This window comes from Solanum tuberosum, unplaced genomic scaffold, assembly GCF_000226075.1.
Source record: "Solanum tuberosum cultivar DM 1-3 516 R44 unplaced genomic scaffold, SolTub_3.0 scf00369, whole genome shotgun sequence".
Lineage (NCBI taxonomy): Eukaryota > Viridiplantae > Streptophyta > Magnoliopsida > Solanales > Solanaceae > Solanum > Solanum tuberosum.
This window is the reverse complement of record NW_006239297.1, coordinates 68,920-94,115: the sequence shown is the minus strand read 5'-3', so window position 1 is coordinate 94,115 and position 25,196 is coordinate 68,920. Positions and strand designations below refer to the sequence as shown.

Sequence of the window (25,196 nt, the reverse complement as noted above, 5' to 3'; positions counted from 1 at the left end):
GTACCATGTTGCAGCTCTTGCAATTGAAATGGTTGTTTGGTGGGCTGGCTCATAAGGATCCCCATGAGCATATCAGAAACTTTGTTGATGTTTGCGGATCGTTCTCCTTCAAGAACATATCCCAAGAGTCGGTCCGGTTGAGGTTATTCCCATTTTCTTTAATGGGAGAATCTTGTAAGTGGCTGGCTGAATTGCCACGGGAATCAATCACTTCATAGGAAGAGCTTGTCACCGCATTCCAAGTGTGATTTTTCCCTCATTCGAAGATGATGACTCTTCGGGATAGCATCCAAAGCTTCAAGCGTTTGGAGGGTGAGCCGATTCATGAGACTTGGCTGCGATTCAAGAAGTTGGTGCAGTAATGCCCAACTCATGGTTTACCCGACAACGTTTTGTTGCATTATTTTTACCGAAGTCTTGATTCGATGAACAAGGGTGTAACTGACCAACTTTCTCCGGGAGGTTTGATTCAACAACCTTACATTATAGCAGCCCAGCTTTTGGATGGTATGGCCACAATTAATCGGGATTGGTACACCCGCGAAGATCAGGTCTCCCCTCTCACGTTTAAATTGACCAAGGAGAAACTTGAGAAAGACCAAGAGAGGGATTAGAACATGCCAAAGATTATGACACAACTTGACATTTTGTCCAAAAATGTCATGGGAGCTGGTGTTTGAAGTGTCAATGTTGTGGGTGTCGGGTGTGTTAATCCTGATGAGGCCAAGTTTGAAGCGTTGTACAACGAATAGGTGAACTTCCTATCCAACCAAGGAGGTGGTTATCGTTCAAACTACCTAAGGCAGGGTGGTATCCAAGCTTGGAACAGGGATGAAGGCTGGAAGGATCGTGACCACACTTGGAAAGAGAGAGACGGGGAGAAGGACACGTACATTCCTCCCCACAAGCGTCAAAAGCCAAAGGATTCGAAGGGTGGCCGGTCTGAGGATATGTTGTCTCGTATTCTCAAAAAGGTTGAGGGGTCTGACAAAATTTAGAAAAAGATGAAGGAAGATATGTCGACCCTTAGCTAGATGGTTACCTCACATTCCATCTCTATCAAACAGTTGAAGACCTAAATGGGTCATATCTCATCTCATTTAAACCCGAAACAACAAGGGGGTTGCCTAGTGATACTATGGCCAACCCTAAGAATGAAGTTTGAGTGAGGACTTGCGTTATGCCACGACGTTAACTAAGGAGCTTCTCGGGAGGCAACCCAAGTTTTATTTGCTTTCTTTTTGTTTGTGAAATAATCGTGTGTCGATTCTGCAGGTTAAAGTGTGGAATGTGTCAATTTTGCATGGACACTAATTTGCAAAAAGGAATGAAGCGAGCTGAAAGAAGGAAGAAAAGAGAGCCTGGTGATCGCCAAGTCCATTAGGCGAGTCACCAAGTGGCCATTTGACCGCCTAAAGTTTCAGTGTGCCTAGCCCTGAAGGAGGAAATCAAGTTAGTGAGAGAAAGGAGCAGTCGGCGGATCGCCAAGTGGTTCCGCGATGCAGTATTAGATCGCCCAAAGCTACAGACCTGGAGGAATGCTGAAGGCCAAGGTAAAAAGGCGATGGAATTGACCATAGGGTGGATCACCGAGTTGATCGGTGAGCCCGACTTATTGCGCTGAATGGTCCTTCGTAGCATATTTTTGGCGCCTATAAATACGTTTTTGAACATTTAGTTTAGTATCTCATCTTTGATCAATTTTTATTCTGAACAATCTGTAGAATTAATTTTCAGTTTGAACTTTGATATTGGAGAGAAGTTTTCCTTAGCTTTGAAGAATTGAAGTTTTCCATTTTCGAGAAATTGGAAGTGGGTCTTTGAGATTCATCAATTTGGACCTTTGTAAAGACGAAATTAATTGTACCCAGTTGATGGAAACACAATTTGTTAACGGTTTTTTATCTTTTTATGATGTCTAGCTAAAACCCCAATTCTTGGGATGTGACTATGTGATTATGGGCTGATTTAGTTTATGGGTATTGCTAATTCTTAGTTTAAATGTTGTTTAGAAGTGATTTCAATCATTAATTGTGGTTTAAATTAAAGAATTGTAGTTGTAGATGCAGTTCTACCTTTATGTTTTTGGCCTGCTCGAGAGAGAGATTTTGAAACCAAGATTATTGATTGATGGTCTGTGGGTATTGGGTTGTCATGGGTTCAGCTCGAGAGAGTGAATCCTAAACCATTTTCCACACATTCAGCTCGAGAGAGTGAATGGACTAAAGCGTAGGTTGTTCTTATTTTATATGTTTGTCGATGTTCGAGAGAAATTGACTTGATTCGGGGTAAATTGTTCGAGAGAAAGTTTACCCCCTCTATAGTCTAGGTTATTCACTAATTTACAGATATTTCCTAACAGTTGCAATTACCCATTTGTCTACATTAGCCTATAATCGAATCACATCCCAAGAACCCGTCTCATTATTATTATTCCGTATTATTTGTTGTTGTTATAGTTGATAATTAAACCAAAACCCCCTGTTATTTGACATTCTTGTCACCCCTTAATTTGAATTATGTTTTATTCGTAAATGTCTATTCTTATGGCTGATTTGAGCATATTTGTACTTTCCTATTGAATCTTAAACACTTACCACTCATTGTGGTATTCGACCCCAACTCATTTAGTTGGGTTATTATACTGACTAGCGATCATTGACACTTAGAATTGGATGAAATGTCCTTGTAACGTTAATCACAGGTACTTAGGATCATCAACAAGCGCTTCGTTGATACCACAGGCAGTTCGAGTTAGCTATGGTGAGCCTCCTTACTTTCGGAGGGTTCCACTTATACTTTCAGTTATATTAGTTGTTAGGATGTCGTGGGTCTTGTCCCGACTTCCATCTTTGTCAGTTAGAGGCTTTATAGATAGATAGTAGAGTTTTCGAAGTCTGTTCATTTATTTTGTTAAATGTTTTGAAGACATAAGTTGCCTATTTATGGCGAGTTGAATATACTATTTTATTCAAAGTTATCTATTCAGTATTGTTTAGATTATTTTAAAGTTTAGTATTTGAATTGAATTCAGTTTTTAAGCTTTTGCATGCTTAAGTTAGTCTTCCGCTTGTAGTCAGTCAGGATGAGGGTTCACTTGGGGACCAGAAATGGTTCTTAAGTGCCGGCCACGTCCAGGGTATAGACTCGGGTCGTGACAATTTTTCTCGAGACTAGAGTTATCATTTTGTCGGCATGATGAAAATCGATCTTCTTGAAATAGAGGTATCTTTCTTAAACTTTTCAATGGTATGGAGATATTGATCAAGATGTGGGAAGCATTATTTAAGAAAATGCCCCTAAAAATGAAATGATGTGTTGCCTAAGTATTCAAATGAAAATTGTTCATTCTTGTGCTAAAGAAACAATCAAAGCTATCATTGAAGACTTAGATGGAGATTATTTTAGAAAATTAGTTGATGAATCGAAGGATATATCACATAAGGAACAAATGACACATGTTCTGAGATATGTTAACAAAGAAGGCGAAGTAATAAAGTGATTTGTTGGCATTATACATGTTAGTGATACATATGCTCGTTTATTAAAGGAGGCAATCTACCATTTTCTTTCAGATCACTCATTAAGTTCTTCCCAAATTTGTGGACAAAGTTATGATGGAGCTAGCAACATGCAGAGGGAACTAAATGGCCTTAAGACTTTGATTTTGAATGAGACTTCATCGGCATATTGCATTCATTGTTTTGACCACCAATTACAGTTAACACTTGTAGCTCTTGCAAAGAAGGATTCAAATGTAAATGGATTTTGTTTTAGTTACTAATGTGCTAAATATTGTTAGAGCATCTTTTAAGTGCAGAAATTTACTTCGAAAACATCAAGCTGAAAAGTTAGAAGAATTGCTCATATCAAGTGAAGTGCATACTATAACCGAGGATTAAATCGAGAAAGTGGGCTTTAACGTCCAAGTGATACTCATTGGGTTCTCATTATAGAACATTGGATAACCTTATTGTTCTATCTTCATCAGTTATTCATGTATTTGAATTTACCGGACGTGAGTGTTCAAATTATACTGACAGACTTATTGCTAAAAGTCTTGTGAGTATGATTAATAAATTTGATTTTTCTTTTATGTTGCAGTTGATGTGGAAAGTTCTAATGATGACAACTAATTTGAGCTCTTCATTATGAAAGATGGATCAAGATATTGTCAATGTTATGAGATTTCTTGCTCTTACAAAGCAACGATTACAAAATATGAGAAATAATGATTTTGATTCATTAATGGGTGATGTATCATCTTTTTGTGATAATCATGATGGTATAATAATTCTGGAGTTGAATGGTGGTTACTTCCCAGGAAAGTCCAAGCATAAATCTCTTGATGTATATTCTCATTATTTGCGCGTTGAAATTTTTTATGTTGTTATTAATTTGCATCTTCAAGAGCTTAATAATCATTTTGATGTTGTGAGTAATGACCTACTTCTTGGTATGGCTAGCTTGAATCTAGTTGATTCATGGGTGGTTTTGATAAAAGTTGGATAAAGGGACTGAGTATTATATGAATGAGTTTGATAGCAATAAGCTTCGAGATCTCAGTTGTTAGCTTGATAGTTTTATAGTTTATGCTCGTGGTTCTGACAAGATGTTCTTCAACTCGAAGGGACTGAGTGACCTTGCTAAAGTATTGGTGAAGTTAAATCTGCATCAAACTTGGCCACTTGTTTATTTTCTTATCAAGTTGACTCTCATTTTTCCTGTTGTTTCTGCTTCTGTGGAACAAACTTTTTCATCCATGAAGTACATCAAAAATGAACTCGTAATAGTATAGGTGATGAATTTTTGAATGGTTGTTTAGGTTGTTATGTTGAGCGTAAGATATTCACAATCATTAGCAATGATATTATTATTCATCGTTTTCAACATATGAAAAGTCGTCGAGCACAATTATGACTTTAAGACTAGAAGTTACTTTTTATAATAGTAATATTACTACTACGTCATTGTGACCTGTGATTATAAGTTATTTTTTGTGACGATAATATTCATCATTGTTTTATCATTTACTCCCTCTGTCCCAATTTATGTGACTTGCTTTCTTTTTTAGTCAGTCCCAAAAAGAATGACACATTTTTATGCTAAGTAACAATTTAACTATAAAATGTCTATTTTACCCTTAATGAAATGATTTACAGTCACACAAATTTCTATCATTCATTTTGGACTACAAGTTTTAAAAGTCTTCCTTCCTTTCTTAAACTTTGTGCCGAGTCAAACTACCTCACAAAAAATGGGACAGAGGGAGTACTTTTTTATTGACAGATTCGAGTAGCTATATATTTATATTGTGTGATTGCAAGCTATTTTATGTTAAAGGAAATGAGCACCCACAACCTTTAAATTCTAGATCCGCCACTGAATATGAAGCATAATTAGACAAACCATAGCTAAGGAAAGTTATTAAATTTGATCTCTCAACTATCTATGAAATTTTCTCATATCTTAAATCAACATTGTAAAATAGGGAAACTTACATAAATATACTATATTAAGAAAATATTTTTACCATTTATAGCAATAACATTTTTTTCACTTGATCACTTTTAATACGTGTATAATACAATGTGTCAATTTATTGATGGATAATACAAGTTTATTGATGGATAATACATTTACACACATTTTTTATACACTTATAATACAATGTGTCAATTTTTTACCAAACAAGCATAATATATTTTAAAACAATTATAATACATATATATTGCATACATAATTCACTTTTAATACATATTACAGATTTATCATAATATTGCTATAGGAAAAAGGCATAAATTCACTCCCGAACTTTTCTCAAAAAGTCAGTTACACGCTTAAACTAATATGGTGACCTATTACACACCTCTGCTACTAAATGGTGAATTTGTGTACTCCTGAGATGTGCAGCACCACTCTCACAATGAGACGTGTAGCACCACTCTCACAATGAGAGGTGTATCACACTTGCGCCACATCAATGCCATGTCATTGCCAAATCAAATGCCATGTCAAATTTTGACTAAAATTCTCCATGTCATTCAATTGTTGTTTCTTCAATGAACACCACCATAAAACCACTACCATTGCCACCATATTACTACCAAATCAATATATGTCACCATGAAAATCAAAATAATCACCACAAATTTCACCACCTACGATGAAATCCACCATCGAAATCATACTATCACCATTATCCCCACAAAAGTTATAAAGATCCACCACAAAATTTGACACCCATAAACAAAATCATCACCAAAATTACATCATCACCATCAAAACGTACAAACCCACCACCAAATATCACTACCATCATTGTTAATATTGATTGTTTCTTCTCCACCACCTTCAATTCCCACTTTTTTGCCACCCCTCACCAACAAATCCATCATTATATTTTAGTTTTTTAAACTTAATCATCAATTTTATCAACCACCAACAAAGCCGAAGAGAAAAATCAAATATAATGAAAATTGTGAAATCGAATAAACATTAAAATAGGATATGATGAGGGGTAGGGGGAGAAGATTTTCGTGGAGGTATAGTGAGGTGGATGAAAATTGGGTGGAAAAATAATTTTAAAAAAATAAAGAAGAAGAAGAAGACAATTGTGTGTGAAGAAGAAGAGGCGTGGAGTGGGGGGTGGAGGGTGGGGGTAGGGTGGTAATAGAAAGAAGATTTTTATTTATTTATTTTTACTTTATTTACTATCAAACACACTTTTCTTTTCTTATTTTTTGCCACGTTAATTTTAGGGGGTAAAAATAATAATTTTTAAACAGTAAAGGTGTGTAATAGGTCGGCATGATGGTTTAAGCGTGTAACTGAGAAGTTGAAGGGTGAATTTATGTCTTTTCCCTATTGCTATAAATGATAAAAAATAAAAAATATTACTAAAATCAGTAATTATTTATTAAAAGTTACATATTCAAGAAACCATTTTTCCAAAATGTGTCTGCAAGGCCCAAAAAGACCTTTATCTGTTGGGCTTTGTTTAGGCCCATGATTATTATCCAACCCATTATCTCACTTTGGGTGAGAGTTGACAACTCCATCGCGCACGTTAGCATATCGGCCGATTTGTTTGGGAAGCTCCGGTGAATATTTTTGGGCGAAATGCAGAAGGAAGAAGATATTCGCAATCTTCCAATCGACATAGCATTCGCTCGCCTCGGAGGTAAATATCAACAAATAAACACTTTGGATAAAGTTGCGTTTTTTCAGTCTAAATTTTTTTATTATATTTTCTGTAAATCCATTTTTCTCATGAAGAGTGGCTGATTGATCGGAAGAGAATTTCGGCCGATTGGCGGAAACGACTTGCTGCCGTTAGAGCTAAGATTACGACGTCGTTTGCTTCGCTGCCTAAAGACATTGATCCTTACTTCCACACTCTTGATATTGAAGGTTTACTTCTTTTCCTTTGTTTTTATGCAATCAAATTCAGGGCTTGTAAAATTATGCTTTTAAGCCCTACACATATATGCTCATCATCATGTCGATGTTGCGGCTATCTTAAATAGTATCATTAGTTTGTTTTTATGCAATCAAATTCAGGCTTGTAAAATTATGCTTTTAAGTCCTACATCTGTGCTCATTATCATGTTGCGGCTGTCTTAAATAGTATCAATTGTGTTAATTTTCTATAATTAGTCTACTTCCAAACTCATCTGTAAACTACCTGAACAACTCTAGAACTTGAAGTGACATAAGCCCATAATTTGTTTGTTCGATCTATTCTATAACATCAACGAAAACAGGCAATCTTAGTTCTTTGAGAACCTGAATATATATATGGAAATGTAACTGTATTCTCTTTGAACAAAATTATTTTGTTAAGAACTGAAAAATGTTACAGTTTTGGATAGGCATACATCTTCTGGTTTTTTAAGAACCTATTTTGTTTTTTTGTGTTACTAAAACCAGGAGGAGGATGACATTTGAAGGATTTTAAATATGTTTGTTGTTCGCTTTCTGACCTTTTATATGCCCCCCTTCATAGGCCTAATTGCTATCATTTGATTGAAATTTTACTTGTCAGAAAATAAAAACAGAAATTGGTGGAAATTTCATCTACTGGCGTACCATCGAGTGACAGTTTTGTTGCATCAATTCTCTGTGGTTCTGAAGAGGATCTTTTCTACACTATCTTTTGCAGAGTGTAAAATGTCTACTGATTAAATATTAATTTTCAGGGATCGGTTATTTGGAAGCCAAAAAAATATATGAGATTCTTCTGAAGTCAACTCAAGAAAGCCGTAATATTTTTGGTCGGCTTTCAGGTGATGCTGTAAGACCAACTTCCTCTGTCTGTCTCTCTCTCTCAATATGTATGTGTGTTTGTTTCCAATAAAGGTTATATTTCGACCCTTGACAGGGTGTTTGGGAAGCAATAGTGCGTGCCTATGAGAAGGAATACATTTTTCTTGGTGAAGCCGCTCAGATTATGGTTCAAAATGTTAACTATGAGATGTAAATTAACTAACTTTATCACTCTATGCAAAAACAATTGAGTTATGATTGGACTGTAGTAATTTTCTGTCAAGATGTATAATAGCAGTATAATTGTTTTGTAGCCCCTATCATAAGAAGCAGATTCAGAAAACACAGCAGCAACTAGCTGAGTTGGAGCGCAAGGAAGCAGATATAAAAAGAAATGCAGCTCTTTCGGCATCTAAATATGTAGAGGCTTGTCAAGAGTTGGGCCTGCAGGTTTTAGTTTGCTTAACTCGATTCTTTTCATATAGCCTTTTCTTCATTTTTCTTTCCATTTATAATATATTGACTTTTCTCTTCTATTCAGGGAATAAATGTGAGGTCAGAACTTTTGGAAACTTCCACTATATCTCTTCCAAGTACATTTAGCAGAATCTTGGAAGTACTTACTGGTGATTCTGTCTCACGGGCTATTGAGTTCTACTCAGATTTCGTCAAAGATGCTCATACAGAAAAGGATGTATGCGATGAACTTCCCTTAATCCATTGTTAGTGCAACATCAAAGTTTTATGTAGAATGTTTTACTAAAGTTATTTGTTCTGGTTGCAGAAAACAGTAGCAGTTGTGTTATCAAATCTGAGAAGTGCTCGTGAAAGGCCCCCAGCGATTGATGTCTCTGTTAGCACTGAAGTTCTGGAAGTTATGAATGCTCAAGCAGGCTATAATGGCTTAAGTCAAATAACTGTAGAAACTGACATCGTAGCTGATGGGATTGACTGGGATATTACTTTAGATAGCTCTCAAATTGATTGGGACATTGGCACCGTGGAAGAAACAGAAGAAAATGGAAATGGTTTGGGTCCCTATGAGATTGTTAATGCTAGCGATATTATGTCATCTCCTCGTAAAGATGATGTAAAATCTCATCAGATCTCAATGGAAGAAGGATTCCTAGCTCCTGAGGTCTCTGCATCAGAAATATCTTGGGATATAAGTGTTGACAATCCTCAAGTTGATGTGATTGATAAAGACAGCTCACAAAATAATGCTGCGGAATTGCACTCTCTTCAAAATAATTTAACTGCCGACCCAGTAGCTATCCATGACAGGAGTCCTCTACTGGAGACAGAATACAGGAATAAGATACTTGATGACTTATTTGAGGTCTGTATGAATGGTATCATCCTTTTTTTCATGACTAGTGTCTTTTAGATGTTTTTTACTTTGTTTGGCAGTAGTTTGCCACCTTTTGCTCTGGAAATAGGGTCTACTACTTAGGCGGCTTTATTACATTATCGGCCATTTGGACTTCCAATGTCTTCTGTTGAGTCATCTGGCCTGGCGGGTTTGATGGTTTCTGACATCTGAACTTCTGTTTGATGCTTGAGCATCAGGTGAAAGCCTTCTTGAATCAACGGTTAATTGAGCTAAGGAACGAAGATACTACGTCTTTACAACATCAAGTCCAGGCAGTTGCTCCACTTGTTCTGCAGCAGTACTCTTCTGATATAATTCAGACACTGCTATCTGACGTTTCCTCAGCAATTTCATTGCTTACAAATAGGAAAACAAGGGATATGATCATGATCCTCAACTCCGTAAGGTACTTATAAGTTATGGATTCCATGAATTTTGTTTCTTGAGCAAGCTTAAATTTTCTTCCTTTTTCAAATTGTTTTTGACATGCTAAGTTCTTTAATCTGCATGCCACATGTGCTCTTTATTGACCCAAGTGCAAACCTTGATGAGGACATTTCCACTGTATACTTCCTTTGTTCCAAAGTGGTTCTACTTCTTTATAAAGGAAAGTTCTACCAAACATCATGTATTAAAGCAACACATTAAACCTATTATGAATGATATATTTCCCTTATCTATATCTATGGATGTGAAATATATTTGGTAGCCCCCAATCTATCCTTGTCTTTAAACTGTAGATAGGTTTAGTAATCTATTCGCTGATGAAGAGTGATACAATATTGAATTGCGGAAAAACAAAAGAAACCCTAAAATCTAAGAACAAGGAAGTAAAGATAGAAGATAGATACAAGCAAGAAGCTAATTGGCAACAATAGCCATATTAAAGCTAAAATCTCCAATTAAGAATTCAAATAAGCACCTAATCTATAATAGTGACACCCTTGAGAGGATTGATCCTCAAGCAAGCAATCCCGTCAACATTTCCTAACAACTATGGCCTTAGCCTCAAACTCTCTCAAGAGTTGCCTCAATTCATGAGACTTCATCATATCAAAATAATCTCTAAGTCTAAAGGAGCTATTCTCCATTATTTATAGTCTAAGCTAGCTATTACATAAATACCCTTAATGAAGTAAGGGGTCATTTGGTACAAAGATTAGTAATGCAGGGATTAATAATGCAGGGGTTATTTTTATCAAGTGTTTGGTTCATTGCTTCCCACCTAATAGGCTAATCTTGTGTTTAGTTTAAAACTCTAAAAAAGCTTCAATACAATTATACCCTTGAATTATTATGAGATTTTCTATTTCATGTAATTGGGTCAGGATAGATAACTGTCGGACAATATTATTTTATGAAATAAGAATGTTATCAAGACCATATTTATTATAGTTTAAAACTTGAAACAAAGTGGTTAACAAATTTAATTCACGGAAGGAAGTCTCAAGTCAAAAACAACAAGAAGTTATTTTAAGTACCCATGACCAAGGCTTACCTCCCTTCTCTCTCACCAAAACAAGTAAAAACAGTAGCCAAAATAAGATCTCCTTTGCTTTCTCACTAAGTTGCTCGGACTCTTCACTTTCAATGCTGCACCCATGTTGGATTCTCCAAAAATACACTACTTTTGACGAATCCGACACGCTCCCCTTGACATTATTGAAGAGTCCGAGCAACATAGCTTTCTCATAGAATCTTCTTACCTAGTAACATTAAAATAAAATAACACTAAAGAACTTGCAGGTTCATAAAGACAACAAGAAATGTTAAAAAAGACTATATAAAGAAGTTGAGGGGAAGTTCAGTCATTTTGTTGTCTTATCCAAGTATTATAAACTTGGTATTAGCAAATCCCTAGATATACTTGGTATTAGATAAGACCACATATGGTGTATTAAGTTATCCATGTATTAGGTGTGTTTTGAGTTAATTGTGCAACCAACATTGTATTGGGTGGACTAAATTTTAATAGAAGGACTATTTTAATTAATACATCCTACCAAACGGCTCCTAAGAGTCTTCTTAGTCAAGAGGCTTGCATTTCAAGAATAGCCATTTTTGCATTCATAGTCTCTTTCTCCCTACTTTGAGTAGTCTTCCACATGGATCCTTGTACTTCCACTTTAGCACATTCTCAAGCTTCATGCCTTTGTTCCAAGAACCCTCCAAGGTTGCGATTCAATGACAAGTTTACAAACTCTTTAGCCCGACTTCTTGTGTAAGGTTTTGATACTTGGCTTGCATCATTCTCCCTTCCTTGAAACCTAGCAAAACCATAGGGAAGACAAACAAAAACAAGGACTTCATAGCATGAGGGTTAGCACAAGTGCTAACAAATCCACCATCTATGCCAAAATGTACACACTTGTGGTATAACCAAACATCAACTATACTCGTGAAAAACAAATCCCCACATGAAGTGCAAAGTACTTAGCTTATCCCACCATCATGAAATGAGAACTTCCTGAAAATCCCAATGGTGTCAAAATACCAAGTAGGCAATAGCACATTGGTTCTAAGAGACATAAAGCATAGTTGATCCTCTATTTCAAGATAAAACCACTTACAAAGTGACACTGATCACATCACAATAATTTGAATTCTCACCGGGGTCATAACGAAAGGACCTCCACATATCATGGTCAAGACAACAATCATCTACCCCGTTAGATCTCATAGACATAAGAGACACACTCAACACAAGTAAGAGCATCATCATATGCAAATAGATAATAAAGAAATGTGTCACACAAAATAACTTCATTCATGCTGTCCTCACTTGTAAGATTACTATTGGCTTGGGCATGGACCTCTAAAGGAACTCTTCCCTGTATTCGTTAGCATTGCCACTATGCCAGACATTAGTCTGGAATCAGCAAAAGGAGTACATGGATGGAATATTACTTTTAGAAGGCTACTGCATGATTGAGAGTTGGAAAGAGTTGTTGAATTTTTCAAGACCTTGGAATCATTCCAAGGGTTCAAAGACACTGAAGATTCAACTTATATGGAAGCCCACTAGTAAAGGAACTTATTCTGTAAACTCAGCTTATAACATTCTGATTAGGCACAGACAGTCAACTAATCAGTTGCCATGGAGATTTATTTGGAAGATGAAGGCTCCTTTTAAGGAGGTATCCTTTTCTTGGCTAGTAGCAAGAAATGCTTGTCTCACACATGATAAACTTCAAATAAGGGGATTCCAACTGTGTTCTAGATGTTTTTTGTGTGGAGCTGCTGGGAAAATAATAGTCATCTATTCATTCATTGTCCTGTTACTGGACAATTATGGCAACTATTCTTGAACATGGTAGGAATGAGATGGTCACTGCCAGCAACAAGTGTTGATTTGCTGAAATGTTGGAACCAGAATGATGGGACAGTTAGTCAGAAAAATTGGTGGAAACTTGTCCATGCTTGCATATGGTGGACCATTTGGAAGGAGAGGAACTATAGACTTTTGAAGACAGATATAATTTTGTGGAGAAAATCACGATGAATTCTATATCTTTGTTTTATTTTTGGTGTAAAGAAAGCTATGCTTAGGAGGCTGAATCACTAATTGATATGATATGATCCTTGTGAAGCAGTAGCCTAAGCTTGGTTGAGATTTTGATAAGTCTTTTGCACTGTTATGGTGTAATTTAATATATATATATATATAGTTACCAGTTTCAAAAAAAATTACTAACCATTTGATGTGGTAAGATACTTCCGTGCAAAACAAAATATGAGAAAGTTCAACTCAAATAGCCATTAACTAGTGTAAGGGCGCCAGCAATTATACTGATTCATATGTTGTATCTCATATATAGACCACATTGGAATATATTGAGGTTCTAAAAGGAGTACACGGATGGAATATTACTTTTAGAACGCTACTGCATGATTGGGAGCTGGAAAAGGAACTTATTCTGTAAACTCAGCTTATAACATTCTGATTAGGCACAGACAGTCAACTAATCAGTGGCCATGGAGATCCATTTGGAAGATGAAGGCTCCTTTTAAGGTGGTATGTTTTTCTTGGCTAGTAGCAAGAAATGCTTGCCTCACACAGGATAAACTTCAAAGAAGGGGATTCCAACTGTGTTCTAGATGCTTTTTGTGCGGAGCTGCTAGGGAAAATAATAGTCACCTATTCATTCATTGTCTTGTTACTGGACAATTATGGCAACTATTCTTGAACATGGTAGGAATCAGATGATCAATGCCAGCAACGAGTGCTGATTTACTGAAATGTTGGAACCAGAATGATGGGGCAGTTAGTCTGAAAAATTAGTGGAAACTTGTCCCTGCTTGCATATGGTTAGACCATTTAGAAGGAGAGGAACTATAGAGCTTTTGAAAGAAAAATACAATTTTGTGGAGAAAATCAAGATGAACTGTATACTTATGTTTTATTTTTAGTGTAAAGAAAGCTATGCTAAGGAGGCTGAATCACTAGTTGATATGATATGATTCTTGTGAAGCAGTAGCCTAAGCTTGGTTGGGTTGTAAAGTCTTTTTGCACTGTCATGGTGCAACTTTTGATATATATATATATATAGTCGTTACCAGTTTCAAAAAGTAGGACAATCCAAAGAATAAATATCAATTTGAAAGCGAGAAGCACCTTCTTTTTTCAACATCCCCTGGTGGGTTATCATATAAGGTATAGCCCCCAATAAGAACTACATGAGCTACATCAGCATCACAATTCACACCACCAGACACTACACTAGGAGTGATCTCATCATCATCAAACAAGCATTGTACTTAAAGAGAATAATCAATCAAAGGTGGAGAATTAAAGTATGTAATCTCATTCTAAGAAAGACGAATGTCATCTTTCAAGGAGGTTTCAATCACATGATTTTTATGAGCAAGACAAGCAATAGGATCTTCAACAAGAGATATGCTCGAAGAATCACTCCCTTTCAAATGACCAACTTTTTCAATGTCATGACTAACTTGAGGCTCACCAATCAAATCACAAAATCTCTCAATTAGTGAACTAGAATCCCAAACAAGTTGATCAACACAAAGTTTACATGACAATTTTCTATCAATCAAATCACAAGTGTCAACACTAGGTGGACACAAATTGATCTTACATGAAGAATCAATTAGGTCATCAATAGGATCAACTAGTGTATGAACACTTTCAACAACGATATTATTACTATTTGGTAAAGAATCACATGACAAAATGTATTATCATTCAAAGTACAAGTGTCAACCCTAGGTGGACACAAATCGATCTTGCAAGAAGAATCAATTTGGTCATCAATAGGACCAACTAGTGTATGAACACTTTCAACAAGTACATTATTACTATGTGGCAAAGAATCATTGGGCTCAAACGAAGATAAGCTTTCACTCACACTTAGTTCATTAGAAATTTTAAAGTGTCAAGTTTAGCTATGGTATCTTGAGGATCACAAGGAGGATGTTCTTTACCTTGAAGCGAAGCTTCCACTCTCATGTTTTCATGCAAGTCAAACCGCTTGATCCAATGGACCACCAAATCCATGAAATCCTTAATTGTAGGCTTCTTGTTGGGAGTTTGTATTCCCCCATTCTCCATGCTCATACCTACGCTAGAATTCTTACAAAGGGAAGGACAAGCAATTAGGTTAGATGGTGTTTGTGGCAACTCACTCACTCCACTCCTCACATCCTCTCCCTTTTCCAATCTAGAGTTGCTACCATTCACTCCTTACTCCTCTCTATCTTTAGTAAATATCGAACTCCCAAGACTAGATTTGTAGAAACAAATCTAATCCAAGCTCTTGTTATCAATTGATACAATATTGAGCTGCGAAAAAAAAAAGAAACCCTAAAATCTAAGAACAAGGAAGTAAAGATAGAAGATGTACAAGCAAGAAACTAATTGGCAACAATAGCTATATTAAAGCTAAAACCTCCAATTAAGAATTCAAACAAGCACCTAATCTATAGAGACACCCTCAAGAGGATTGTTCCTCAAAAGCAAGCAATCCCATCAACATTTCGTAACAACTATGGCCTTAGCCTCAAACACTCTCTAGAGTTGCACTCAATTCATAATAATTCATCATATCAAAACAATCTAAGTCTAAAGGAGCTATTCTCCATTATTTATAGTCTAAGCTAGCTATTACATAAATACCCTTAATGAAATAAGGGTCTTCTTAGTCAAGAGGCTTGCATTTCTAGAATAACCATTTTCACATTCATAGCCTCTTTCTCCCTACTTTGAGTAGTCTTTCACATGGATCCTTGTACTACCAGTTTAGCACGTTCTCGAGCTTCATGCCTTTGTTCCAAGAACCCTCAATCAAGCCTCCAAGGTAGCGATTCAATGACAAGTCTACAAACTCTTTAGCCCGGCTTCTTGTGTAAGGTTTTGATGAAACTCGGCTTGCATCAAAAAGTGTGCCATTTGACATCTGATAGTGTAATAGCTCACTTCTTTTGTCACCATTATGAAATATTGCTGTACACTATTATTTAGATAGTTATTCTACGAAGTTCATGTATTGCAGACTTAACTATATTTGTTGGAAGTTGCATGCTGACTGCTGTATTTATTTAAATTCCAGATTTTTAGATCGGCTGGTCAACACTTTGGAGGAGAAAAAGCGTCAGGAAGCCAAGTTAAAGGACGGATTGAAGGACTTGTCTAGTAGGCGTATGGAACTTCAGAATTCGATGTCTTCATCCTGGCCAAAACAAGTGAGTTTCTTATTTTATTTTCCTTCCAATTTTGTTTAATGTAATTTGCAGTAGTTGCATGTATGTGAAAACCGTGTTAGTCGTTGAGTAGTAGTAAGATTGACTACTTTGAGCTTAAAGTATTATAGCTTCTCATAATTTTATAAAGATTATTTCTCGGATTTTGAAATGTTACCGATCTCTGAGAAGTGGCCAAGTAAACTATGGAACCTTTACATAGAGTGCTTTTAAAACTTCAACCTTTGCCGTTCCTATATTGTCGAGGACAGTAACTCCTATTAGATCTTCTGAACTTCACAATGCTGTAAGTTTATAATAAATATATTTGTTTGTTTTCCAGTTTTTTTGGGTTTTTTTTTTACCGAATACCTATCTCTCCCATAAAAAGGCACCTGTTTTGAATGCTCTTCGACAAACAGTGTGACTGCCTTTGAAATAGCCTGTGTAATATTTATTCATTTCTCCGAAAATAAGATAGTAGCTAAGTACAGCGTAGCAGAAGTCCCTTGCTTGCTCCTCAGTCTTCACTACAGGAAGGGATATACTTTTTCTAAGTTATTTTTTGCTGCTCATGTAGAGATCTTGAAAGCATTGCTTACGGCTGTTCACTTGTAGAATGCCTTTGTTGTAAAAATGAAAAGGAAGTCCCCCTTGGATCCTTAATTTTTTATTTGCTTTTTCTTTTTTTGTCTCCTTATGCAGGAAGCAGCTCTTGCCCAGACCAGGGAACTGAAGAAACTTTGTGAGAGTACACTTTCATCCATGTTTGATGGACGGCCGGTGAATATCATAGGAGAGATTAATACATTGTTGATTAGTAGCTAGTGTTAGAAGAGGCTTGAGCAACTCTTATACATCTTGTAGTTTTTGTTATTATTGATACTGTACAAGTTGGAAATACACAGTTGAACCTGATGTTGGCAAAAACATAATTAGAATACATTTATCTTGCTTTGTGCTCTAATAGACAAATAAAAAATCAATGCTTTGTGCTCCCATGGAATACCAATTTCATAAACGCAGAATGTTTATCCTAACAATTGAGACTAGTTCAGCTTTGTCAAAGGCTCGTTTGAGATGTTCTTCAATGGTGCAAAGTAGATTGCGTGGTGGTTCTGTGAAGGCACCAAGGAGATGAGATAACTACTTTATTTTTCTTGATAACCTAGAAATTTTGAGGGCTAGTTGACACATTTTCAGTGGATAATGTATATTTTAACTCGTATTTTTTGCATCATGAGTTGCACGCTTATCACTAGACCAAACCCTTCAAGAATCTGATTCCATGGTGTGAAGTTAAATGTTCAGATTGTACCACTTCAACTGCTATTCAATCCCATTGCAGAAAGATGAACATCAAGTTAGCTATATACGGTAGGGAGAGACCTTATACCAACTCTTTGGTTTTCTTTCAAAAGAAGCAAGTCTTTAACAATCTTAGAAGCTGGGAAAAGCAAGACAAGAGGGAAGTACTCTCCCGAAGAATCAATGTGTGCACATTAAAGTCCGTGCGTTGCAACTTTATCGTTATGTAAAAGAACTGAAATGGTTGTGAAGAAATCCTAGTATGAAAAAAACTGTACAAGGTGGAGCATATATTCAACTCACTGCAGAAGGTCAGATGGATAAGTAGCTTGCAGTCGGTGAAGCAAAGAAATGGCTGTTGGTTGAACGAAAAGATCGGTCACAGGGGTCAACTTCAGCGCCATGTGCTGTCTCTTTATCTTTTCCAGACTTTGCTTTTTCTTGTCCAGACTTCTGTAACAGTGACACCAGTGACTGAACAACTTCAGCCATTTGAGGACGGAATTCCTTCTGGGGCTGCTCATTTTTTTCAGTAGCATAAACAAAATTTTAGAGTGATTGTCAGGTGAAACCTTTATCTTAAAAAGCTTTTAGAAATTAATAGTTATTACGTATAAACGGTAAAATAACTTTGTAACATATTGAATTACCTGAATGCATTGAGAGATAATGTCAGCGTAAGATGAAAGAGCCCGAGTGGAAATTATTCTCTTTATTGTTGAATCAACCATCTCCAACAAAGACTCACTGTCATGAAGCTTGGAAGAAGCCCACTCCACCAGTGATTGCTCTCCTTTTGGTCTTGAACTGCATCAAGATTAATAAGGAAAAGGAAACATCAGCAACAAGATTATGGTTTTGAACAAGTTGAGAAAAAAGTCAAACCTGTCAAAAGGCCGCCTTCCAGTTAAAAGCTCAAGAAGCAGCACACCAAAGGAAAAGATATCAGCCTTTGGGTTGCCACTTCCACGTTTGACATGCTCAGGCGCAACATAGCCACTATCTGCAATAGCAATCTCAGAAGCCTGTCTTGCAACATTAACAATGACAGTAATTGGTTGTGAGTATCGGGAAAACTTGTGCTGTTTCTAGTTTACTTACCATTTCCCTTAGCAGTTATAAGTAAATAAAGGTTATAAGAAAACAAAATGTACCTTGATTTTAACATTGTTGCTGGCAAGTGGTTTTAGGACAGCTAGTCCACAATCACAGAGACGAGGGTTAAGATCTTCATCAAGCAAGATGTTGGTAGCCTTTATATTGCTATGGGTGATGGAAGGCACACAGGACGTGTGCAAGTAGCTGCAATATAAGTGGGAAGATTAAATCCATAAATACCATTAAGAAACACGAGAGGTAAGTAAAATATTATCCTCATCCAACTTACATACAGTATTTGCAGTCATAATTACAAGAAAGTGAGCCATGGTGCAAAACCTATTTAAGGTGTCCGGCCAGATAAATAGAAGGTTGAAAGGATAAGCAAAACAAGTATTGTGTACTTACTTCAATGCCCGAGAAACGCCAATGGCAATGCGGAGTCGGAGGCTCCAAGTCAGAGGCATGCACAAAACATTGTGCAAAGCATCATCAAGTGTCACTTTCCTTATGTACTCATACAAAAGGAGATGGTTTCCATTCCCCACAGAATAGCCAACAAGTGCAACAATATTAGGGTGCCTCAGATGAGATACAGTTCGAATCACTTCCATAAATTGCTCTTCTTCAGTTATGGAGAGTGCTACAGTCTTAATGTTCTTAACAGCCAGAACCTTGCACAAAAGAAGTAAGAAGAGTAAGAAAACTTTGTAAATTTCTCTTTGTTGAATGCGAGAAGTTCTTAAATAAAGCTCCTAGGATACCTGTCCATCAGGGAAATCTGCTCTATAAACCGAACCAAGTGTTCCTTCACCAAGAAGATTATTGGGACTGAAGTTGCTAGTGGCCAACTGCAAATCTGCCACTGCATAGAGTTTGGCACATATTGGGATTTTGCACTTCTTGGAGAAACTTCTTCTGTTCGACATTTTAATAGTCATGGTTGGTGCAGGTGGCAATTCCCATGAAGAAATCAGTGGAGGAGAGTCACTGCTAGATGAATCTGGCCTATCGTATTCAGCAACTAAAGAACCTGAGATGATGAGTAAAATGAAAAACCAAACCAGAGAAGAACTCTTTGAAAAATGTGGCTCATTTTCACAGAAGCTATTTCACTGGAAAACAGATTTTATGTGCATTAGGCATTATCCAGATCGTGCTTCATCATAATACAATCTCATAAACCTCAACTTTGATAGAAGCACACACACAAGATGCAGAGGGGAAATGTTAATGCTGGATGAATTATTACTACAAGAAACATGCAGAGTTGATAGTTTTAGGCAGGGAAAGGATAACACAACCACATTATATTTGTCCATTTCATAGGAATAGGCTGTATCAACAAAACTTTCATGAATGATATGTTACTGGAAAACCAACCCAGAAGAACAAGAAGGGAGAAGATTGAGCCTAGGTTTGGTCTAGTATTTCTCTATCTGCTAGGAACAGACAATTGAGAAGTGCACTACGAAATTATCAGCTTGAAACCATTTTAGCGAAAGCTTTGCACATACAAGTTGAGGGAAAATGGTATATGAAGTGTTTCTGAAGAATTATATCTGACCTTGGGATGCACTAATTGGAAGAGACTGCAATGAACTTAAGCTGCCTCCTATGCTGTCAAGTGTCTGTTTTGTAGACCGATGAGTCCGAACAGCAATGAAGACTGCTGCGCCAATTACAGTCATTACAGCTCCAACCACCATAATAACTATTCCTCCAGAGCCTGGTCTTTTCTTTCTGTTATATCCTGATTCATGAGAAGGATATTTCTCAATGGCACTAGATTCTGTTGTTGGAGGACTAGAGATATTCTGCTCATTGGGCATAACATCAGTAGGAAACTTCCAGGGAGGATAGTTTACTCCTATGCGAAACTGATTACCTCCAATCCTGATTATTAGGAAAGACATAAGCTATCCAAATGCCAATTAGGAGGTAAAGCATAATATACCAAGTAGACTTTGAATTTTGAAAGCTGTTTACCATAAGCTGTTAATATTTTGAAAGCTCTCAGGAATAACACCACTAAAATGATTATCTTCAATGTTCCTGGAATTGACACATATATAATAAATTTGAGAGTGACAGTTTAAGCTTTGATAGACTCACTAAACAGATTACTAACTCACAGTTCATGTAGATGAATGTCAGCCAGAAAAATTACTGATCCAGTAAATTCATTGCTCTGAAGATGCCTGCGCCACAATACCTCATTCATTACTAATGAAATTTGCAACTGGAGGCATATTGTCAGATGTGAAAAACTTACAATCTTGTAAGGTTCATCAGAGTTCGAAATGATACAGGTAGATCTCCGCTAAAGTTGTTGTGTGACAGGTCCCTGTTGAAGAAAATTATACTAGCATTTAGCTAATTTCAGATTTTTTTTGTGAACAAATTTTACTCCAAAGACAAAGATTCACTAGATATAAGTAAGGTCAAAATTTGCATCCAAAATTTAAAAAAAAAACAAAGAAATATATCATACATCATTATAAGGTTGTCAAAGCCACCAAACACATCTGGTAGTGGTCCAGATAGAAGGTTCTGACTCAGATTTCTGCATAAAAAATAACAAATGTTAGGAGTTGAGGATCAAATAGGAGAGATGTAAAGAAGCTGAACAGAGAATATGCTTACAGGTGCCTGAGATGTTTCATTGAAGTCACAGTATGTGGAATGGTTTGACTAAAATAATTGGCCGCCAAATTTCTATATCCACCAAAACAAGAAGGGAAGAAGATATATTGAGAATGTAGAGCTAAAAGAAGGAATTGAGAAAGATGAAATTCATCTTACAAATCTGTGAGATTAGTGGGTAAGCTATTCGGTATCTCTCCATGGAAATGATTGGAACTAAGATCTCTACATAAAAGAAAAAACAGATGAGATAACTAACTAATGAATCCTTGGAGATCAGATACAGTAAAATGAAATAACCTACAAATGCTTCAAGTGTTGTAGACGAACAAGTTGATCTCCTTGAAGATTACCAGTGAGACTTAATCCTTGAAGTTTACTGCAGGAAAATAAAAATCGGTGAACCACAAGGGCGTGGGCATAGGCAAAAAAGAAGAAGAAGAAGAAGATTTGTACATGTCAATGACTGATGATTGATGGCATGAAACCCCAGTCCATAATTCGTCACAAGGATCACCTCCCTCTAATTTCCAATTGTTAAGTTGTGTAGGGCAGTTTAGGGATCTGTAAAAATTTCTCAGTGCTTCTACTGCAAAATCACAATCACAATCACAATCACATAAATAACAATGAATGCTCAAATCAACCAATAAAGTAACCAAATATATACCTTCCTCAATGTCAGTGAGGGCAACAGCTTGAAAGAGGAAAATTGCAAACACTACAAATCTCTGCTTAGCCGCCATTGTCATTCGTCCTTCCACCAACTTCAAAATACAGAGATGATCAGAGATAATACAGAGATAATCATCAAAATACAGAGATAATCACCAAAATACAGAGATAATCACCATTGATTCACCACACTAGCAAGAGAAACAAACAATTACTATTCTGAAGATCTAACAGACGAAGAATCTTTACACTCCAATTCCAATACAGTAAGTAAAACGGTTAGTTAGTTAGTTATAATAGAAACCTTGTGAGCGCGGCAAATATTTTTCCTCTTTTTCTATACTAATCATATTTTATTTTATCTTTCTTTTTTTAAAATAACTTTTTTAGTCACAATATATTTATCTATGTATTTATTCAAAAGAGTTCTATAATTTATCCATATTTTAATGGTTATAGAAAATCTATTTATGTTAAAAAATTATTATTATATAAGGTAGGCTTTATTCAAAATATGTTTTTTTTTATTGATTGGGCATATTTAAAAAGTTATAACTATTTTACTACCAACTTACCCAGTATTCGAGTGCATATAAAATGAGATAGAATCAATATCTGCATTTCTACCTCCACTTTCACGTGGAAGTAGAGGAAAGTGTACAACCAAATTTCTAATCATATTTTATTTTATCTTTTTTTAAAATAATTTCTTAGTCACAATATATTTATCTATGTATTTATTTATAAGAAGTTCATGTATGATATTTTATCGGAGATAGAAAATCTATTTATGTTAAAAAATATTATTATATAATTTAGGCTTTATTTTAAAAAATAATAATTTATTGATCGTGAATATTTAAAAAGTTATAACTATTTTACTATCAACTTACTCAATATCCGAGTGCATATAAAATGAGATTGAACTAATATATATGTATCAACCATTATTTTTACATACATTTCTTCGCATACAAATTTCCTTTCAAAGTTCATTTCCTAGCATCTGCACTTATGTATACTAGTTTTTGTGCATTTTGCACGTGTATGCCATTGTAGACATTGAATTTTTGTGGGACTCTACAAGATGTGTTCAATTCCAGTTGGGACTCTACTAATTGTGTTCAACTCAAATTATGATTCTTGGAGGCTACTCAACCTTAAACCCTAGTTTATGCCTATATAAAGGGTACTAAATTCCCTTAAAAGGCGATCTCAAAAATTCCATAAAGAGATCAAGACCTCGATATATTCCACAAAAGACATGAAATATTCTTATAGAGGTCAAATCTAAATCATCCAAGTTCTCTAATGAAGTTGAAGGCATTTTGGGTGTTACCTTTGGAAGTTTCGAAGTTGTTACGAGAAGCAAGGCTGCTACACTAGGACAACAAACACTTCAAGTGTCATCCGCATCAACTCCAGTTTTTGGGTCTACTACTCCAAAAATATCAAGTTCCTCCGCAAACGCTTTAGAAGGAGGAAGCAGTGTTGTTGAAAAGATCAAGAAGACATTGGCCCTCCTTGAGCAATCTGGTTCCAAAAACTCTACCATAAGGGAGAGCTATGATTCAACGAATGAGTCACCTCCACGTGCATCGCGTAATGTGAGTCCGCTGAAGATCAACTTACGCGACAATCCATGCTACTCTCCTACATCTCTAATGATCATGCAAACAATGGTGGCTGCTGCTTCTTCCTCCGAGGAACAACTCGCAAATCTGACGAAGTTGGTTGAAGGATTGACAAAGCATGTACAACACCAAGAGTCTAGAATCGATAAGTTGATGGATCGAATGGAAGGACTTTTAGATGGAGAAGCGAGTCATATGCCCGGAAAATGTGTTGAAGTTCAAGAGATTGGAGATCCTGCAAAGAAAGCACCAATTGTTAATGAGATGTCAGTTTCTTCCGAAGGGATGATCCCACTCGATCGCTTGAAGGAGTTCATTGAAGGCACTATCAAAGATAAGTATGAAGTCCCCACCAAGTCTTCTCATATGTATGCCAAGCCATACACTGCAAGAATTGATAACTTAAAAATGCATTTTCTCAATCGATTCTATAGCATGAGGCGTACTGTGAGCATGGTAGAACTTACGAATACTCGCCAAAGGAAGGATGAACCAGCCATAGACTTCATAAATCGATGGAGGAACGCGAGCCTGAATTGCAATGATAGGCTTAGTGAAGCTTCTGCAATAGAAATGTGTATCCAAGGGATGCACCGGGAGCTTCTTTATATCTTACGGGGAATAAAACCAAAATCCTTTGAAGATCTAGCTACTCGTGCTCATGATATGGAGTTGAGCATGTCCTCTGCCGGAAAGAATATGACGTTTGTCCATGGCCCTCGCAAAGGAAGAGACAAGCAGGAACCTAAGAGATGGAGCAAATTTGTGCCCAAGAATGACAACAAAGAGTCAATGAATGTTAATGTGTTGCCTGTAAAGTTCACTACGAAGGAAGGGAAGAAGCAAAGTGTGAGAACGAATTTTCAAGCGTGTTCAGACCAAAATCGATCCTAAGGGAAATGCAAGAAAAGGAATACCCCTTCTTGGATTCTGACGTTTCTGATATTTTCGATGAGTTACTTCAATTAAAGCTCATTGAGTTGCCAGAGATGAAGCGGCCTGATGAAGCTGGAAAAGTTGATGACCCAAATTATTGCAAATATCATAGACTTGTGAGTCATCCTCTTGAAAAATGTTTTGTCTTCAAGGATAGAGTGATGCGATTGGTTAGAGAAAAGAAGATTGTCCTTGATGATGAGAAAGCTAGTTCTAATCAAATCTCCATCACATTCGGCTCGCTCGATCCGATCCAAATACATATTGCTAAAAAGCATGAAGAAGAGTCATTGGAGCTAGACAAATCTCAAGTTGATATAGATGGTGATGAAGGCTGGATTCTTGTGACTAGGCGAAGACGACGCAACAAGTCAAGCTTATGAAAAGAATCATGTGAGCAATCGATTAGAAAGAAGATGGTGAAGAAACTGGTAAAGCAGAAATCAATCAAGCGCCCAAAAAAGGCAAAGGTAGAAGTGCATCACTACAAGAAACCCCGACATCCTGTAACTCTACAAGAATTCTTACCAAGTTGGTTGCGCACAAAGTCTACTCAAGAAAAT

At 36.4% G+C, this 25,196-nt stretch overlaps 2 protein-coding genes across 2 annotated transcripts; one reads left to right on the top strand and one right to left on the bottom strand.

Annotated features, from left to right (window-relative positions):
- Positions 1 to 7,038: 7,038 nt before the first annotated feature.
- On the top strand, positions 7,039 to 17,337 carry LOC102601672 (CDK5RAP3-like protein). Its single transcript, XM_006361770.2, has 10 exons — positions 7,039 to 7,183; positions 7,279 to 7,413; positions 8,202 to 8,296; positions 8,384 to 8,478; positions 8,583 to 8,718; positions 8,810 to 8,962; positions 9,053 to 9,607; positions 9,838 to 10,046; positions 16,207 to 16,339; positions 17,042 to 17,337. Exons 1-10 carry the CDS (start codon positions 7,123 to 7,125, stop codon positions 17,162 to 17,164), a joined length of 1,695 nt encoding a protein of 564 aa, XP_006361832.1. The 5' UTR covers positions 7,039 to 7,122; the 3' UTR covers positions 17,165 to 17,337.
- Positions 17,338 to 17,849: 512 nt separating this feature from the next.
- LOC102604355 (protein STRUBBELIG-RECEPTOR FAMILY 2) lies at positions 17,850 to 22,134 on the bottom strand. Its single transcript, XM_015315488.1, has 16 exons — positions 22,059 to 22,134; positions 21,845 to 21,977; positions 21,693 to 21,767; positions 21,548 to 21,613; positions 21,389 to 21,460; positions 21,237 to 21,308; positions 21,018 to 21,089; positions 20,878 to 20,943; positions 20,732 to 20,797; positions 20,310 to 20,638; positions 19,507 to 19,775; positions 19,151 to 19,416; positions 18,799 to 18,946; positions 18,530 to 18,669; positions 18,295 to 18,451; positions 17,850 to 18,160 (listed from the first exon to the last, which is right to left on the bottom strand). The coding sequence occupies exons 1-16, from the start codon at positions 22,132 to 22,134 to the stop codon at positions 17,957 to 17,959; spliced, it is 2,211 nt and encodes a 736-aa protein (XP_015170974.1). The 3' UTR covers positions 17,850 to 17,956.
- Positions 22,135 to 25,196: the final 3,062 nt, after the last annotated feature.

What these genes read in the sequence shown, in the direction of transcription:
- LOC102604355 (XM_015315488.1), bottom strand. Translation starts at nt 22,134, where the DNA reads ATGGCGGCTAAGCAGAGATTTGTAGTGTTTGCAATTTTCCTCTTTCAA. An exon ending in GACATTCATCTACATGAACT is followed by an intron (nt 20,798 to 20,877) that starts GTGAGTTAGTAA and finishes TGTCAATTCCAG; the next exon opens with GAACATTGAAGATAATCATT. An exon ending in CAAAATATTAACAGCTTATG is followed by an intron (nt 20,639 to 20,731) that starts GTAAACAGCTTT and finishes CCTAATAATCAG; the next exon opens with GATTGGAGGTAATCAGTTTC.
- LOC102601672 (XM_006361770.2), top strand. Translation starts at nt 7,123, where the DNA reads ATGCAGAAGGAAGAAGATATTCGCAATCTTCCAATCGACATAGCATTC. An exon ending in CCACACTCTTGATATTGAAG is followed by an intron (nt 7,414 to 8,201) that starts GTTTACTTCTTT and finishes ATTAATTTTCAG; the next exon opens with GGATCGGTTATTTGGAAGCC. An exon ending in ATGCTCATACAGAAAAGGAT is followed by an intron (nt 8,963 to 9,052) that starts GTATGCGATGAA and finishes TTCTGGTTGCAG; the next exon opens with AAAACAGTAGCAGTTGTGTT.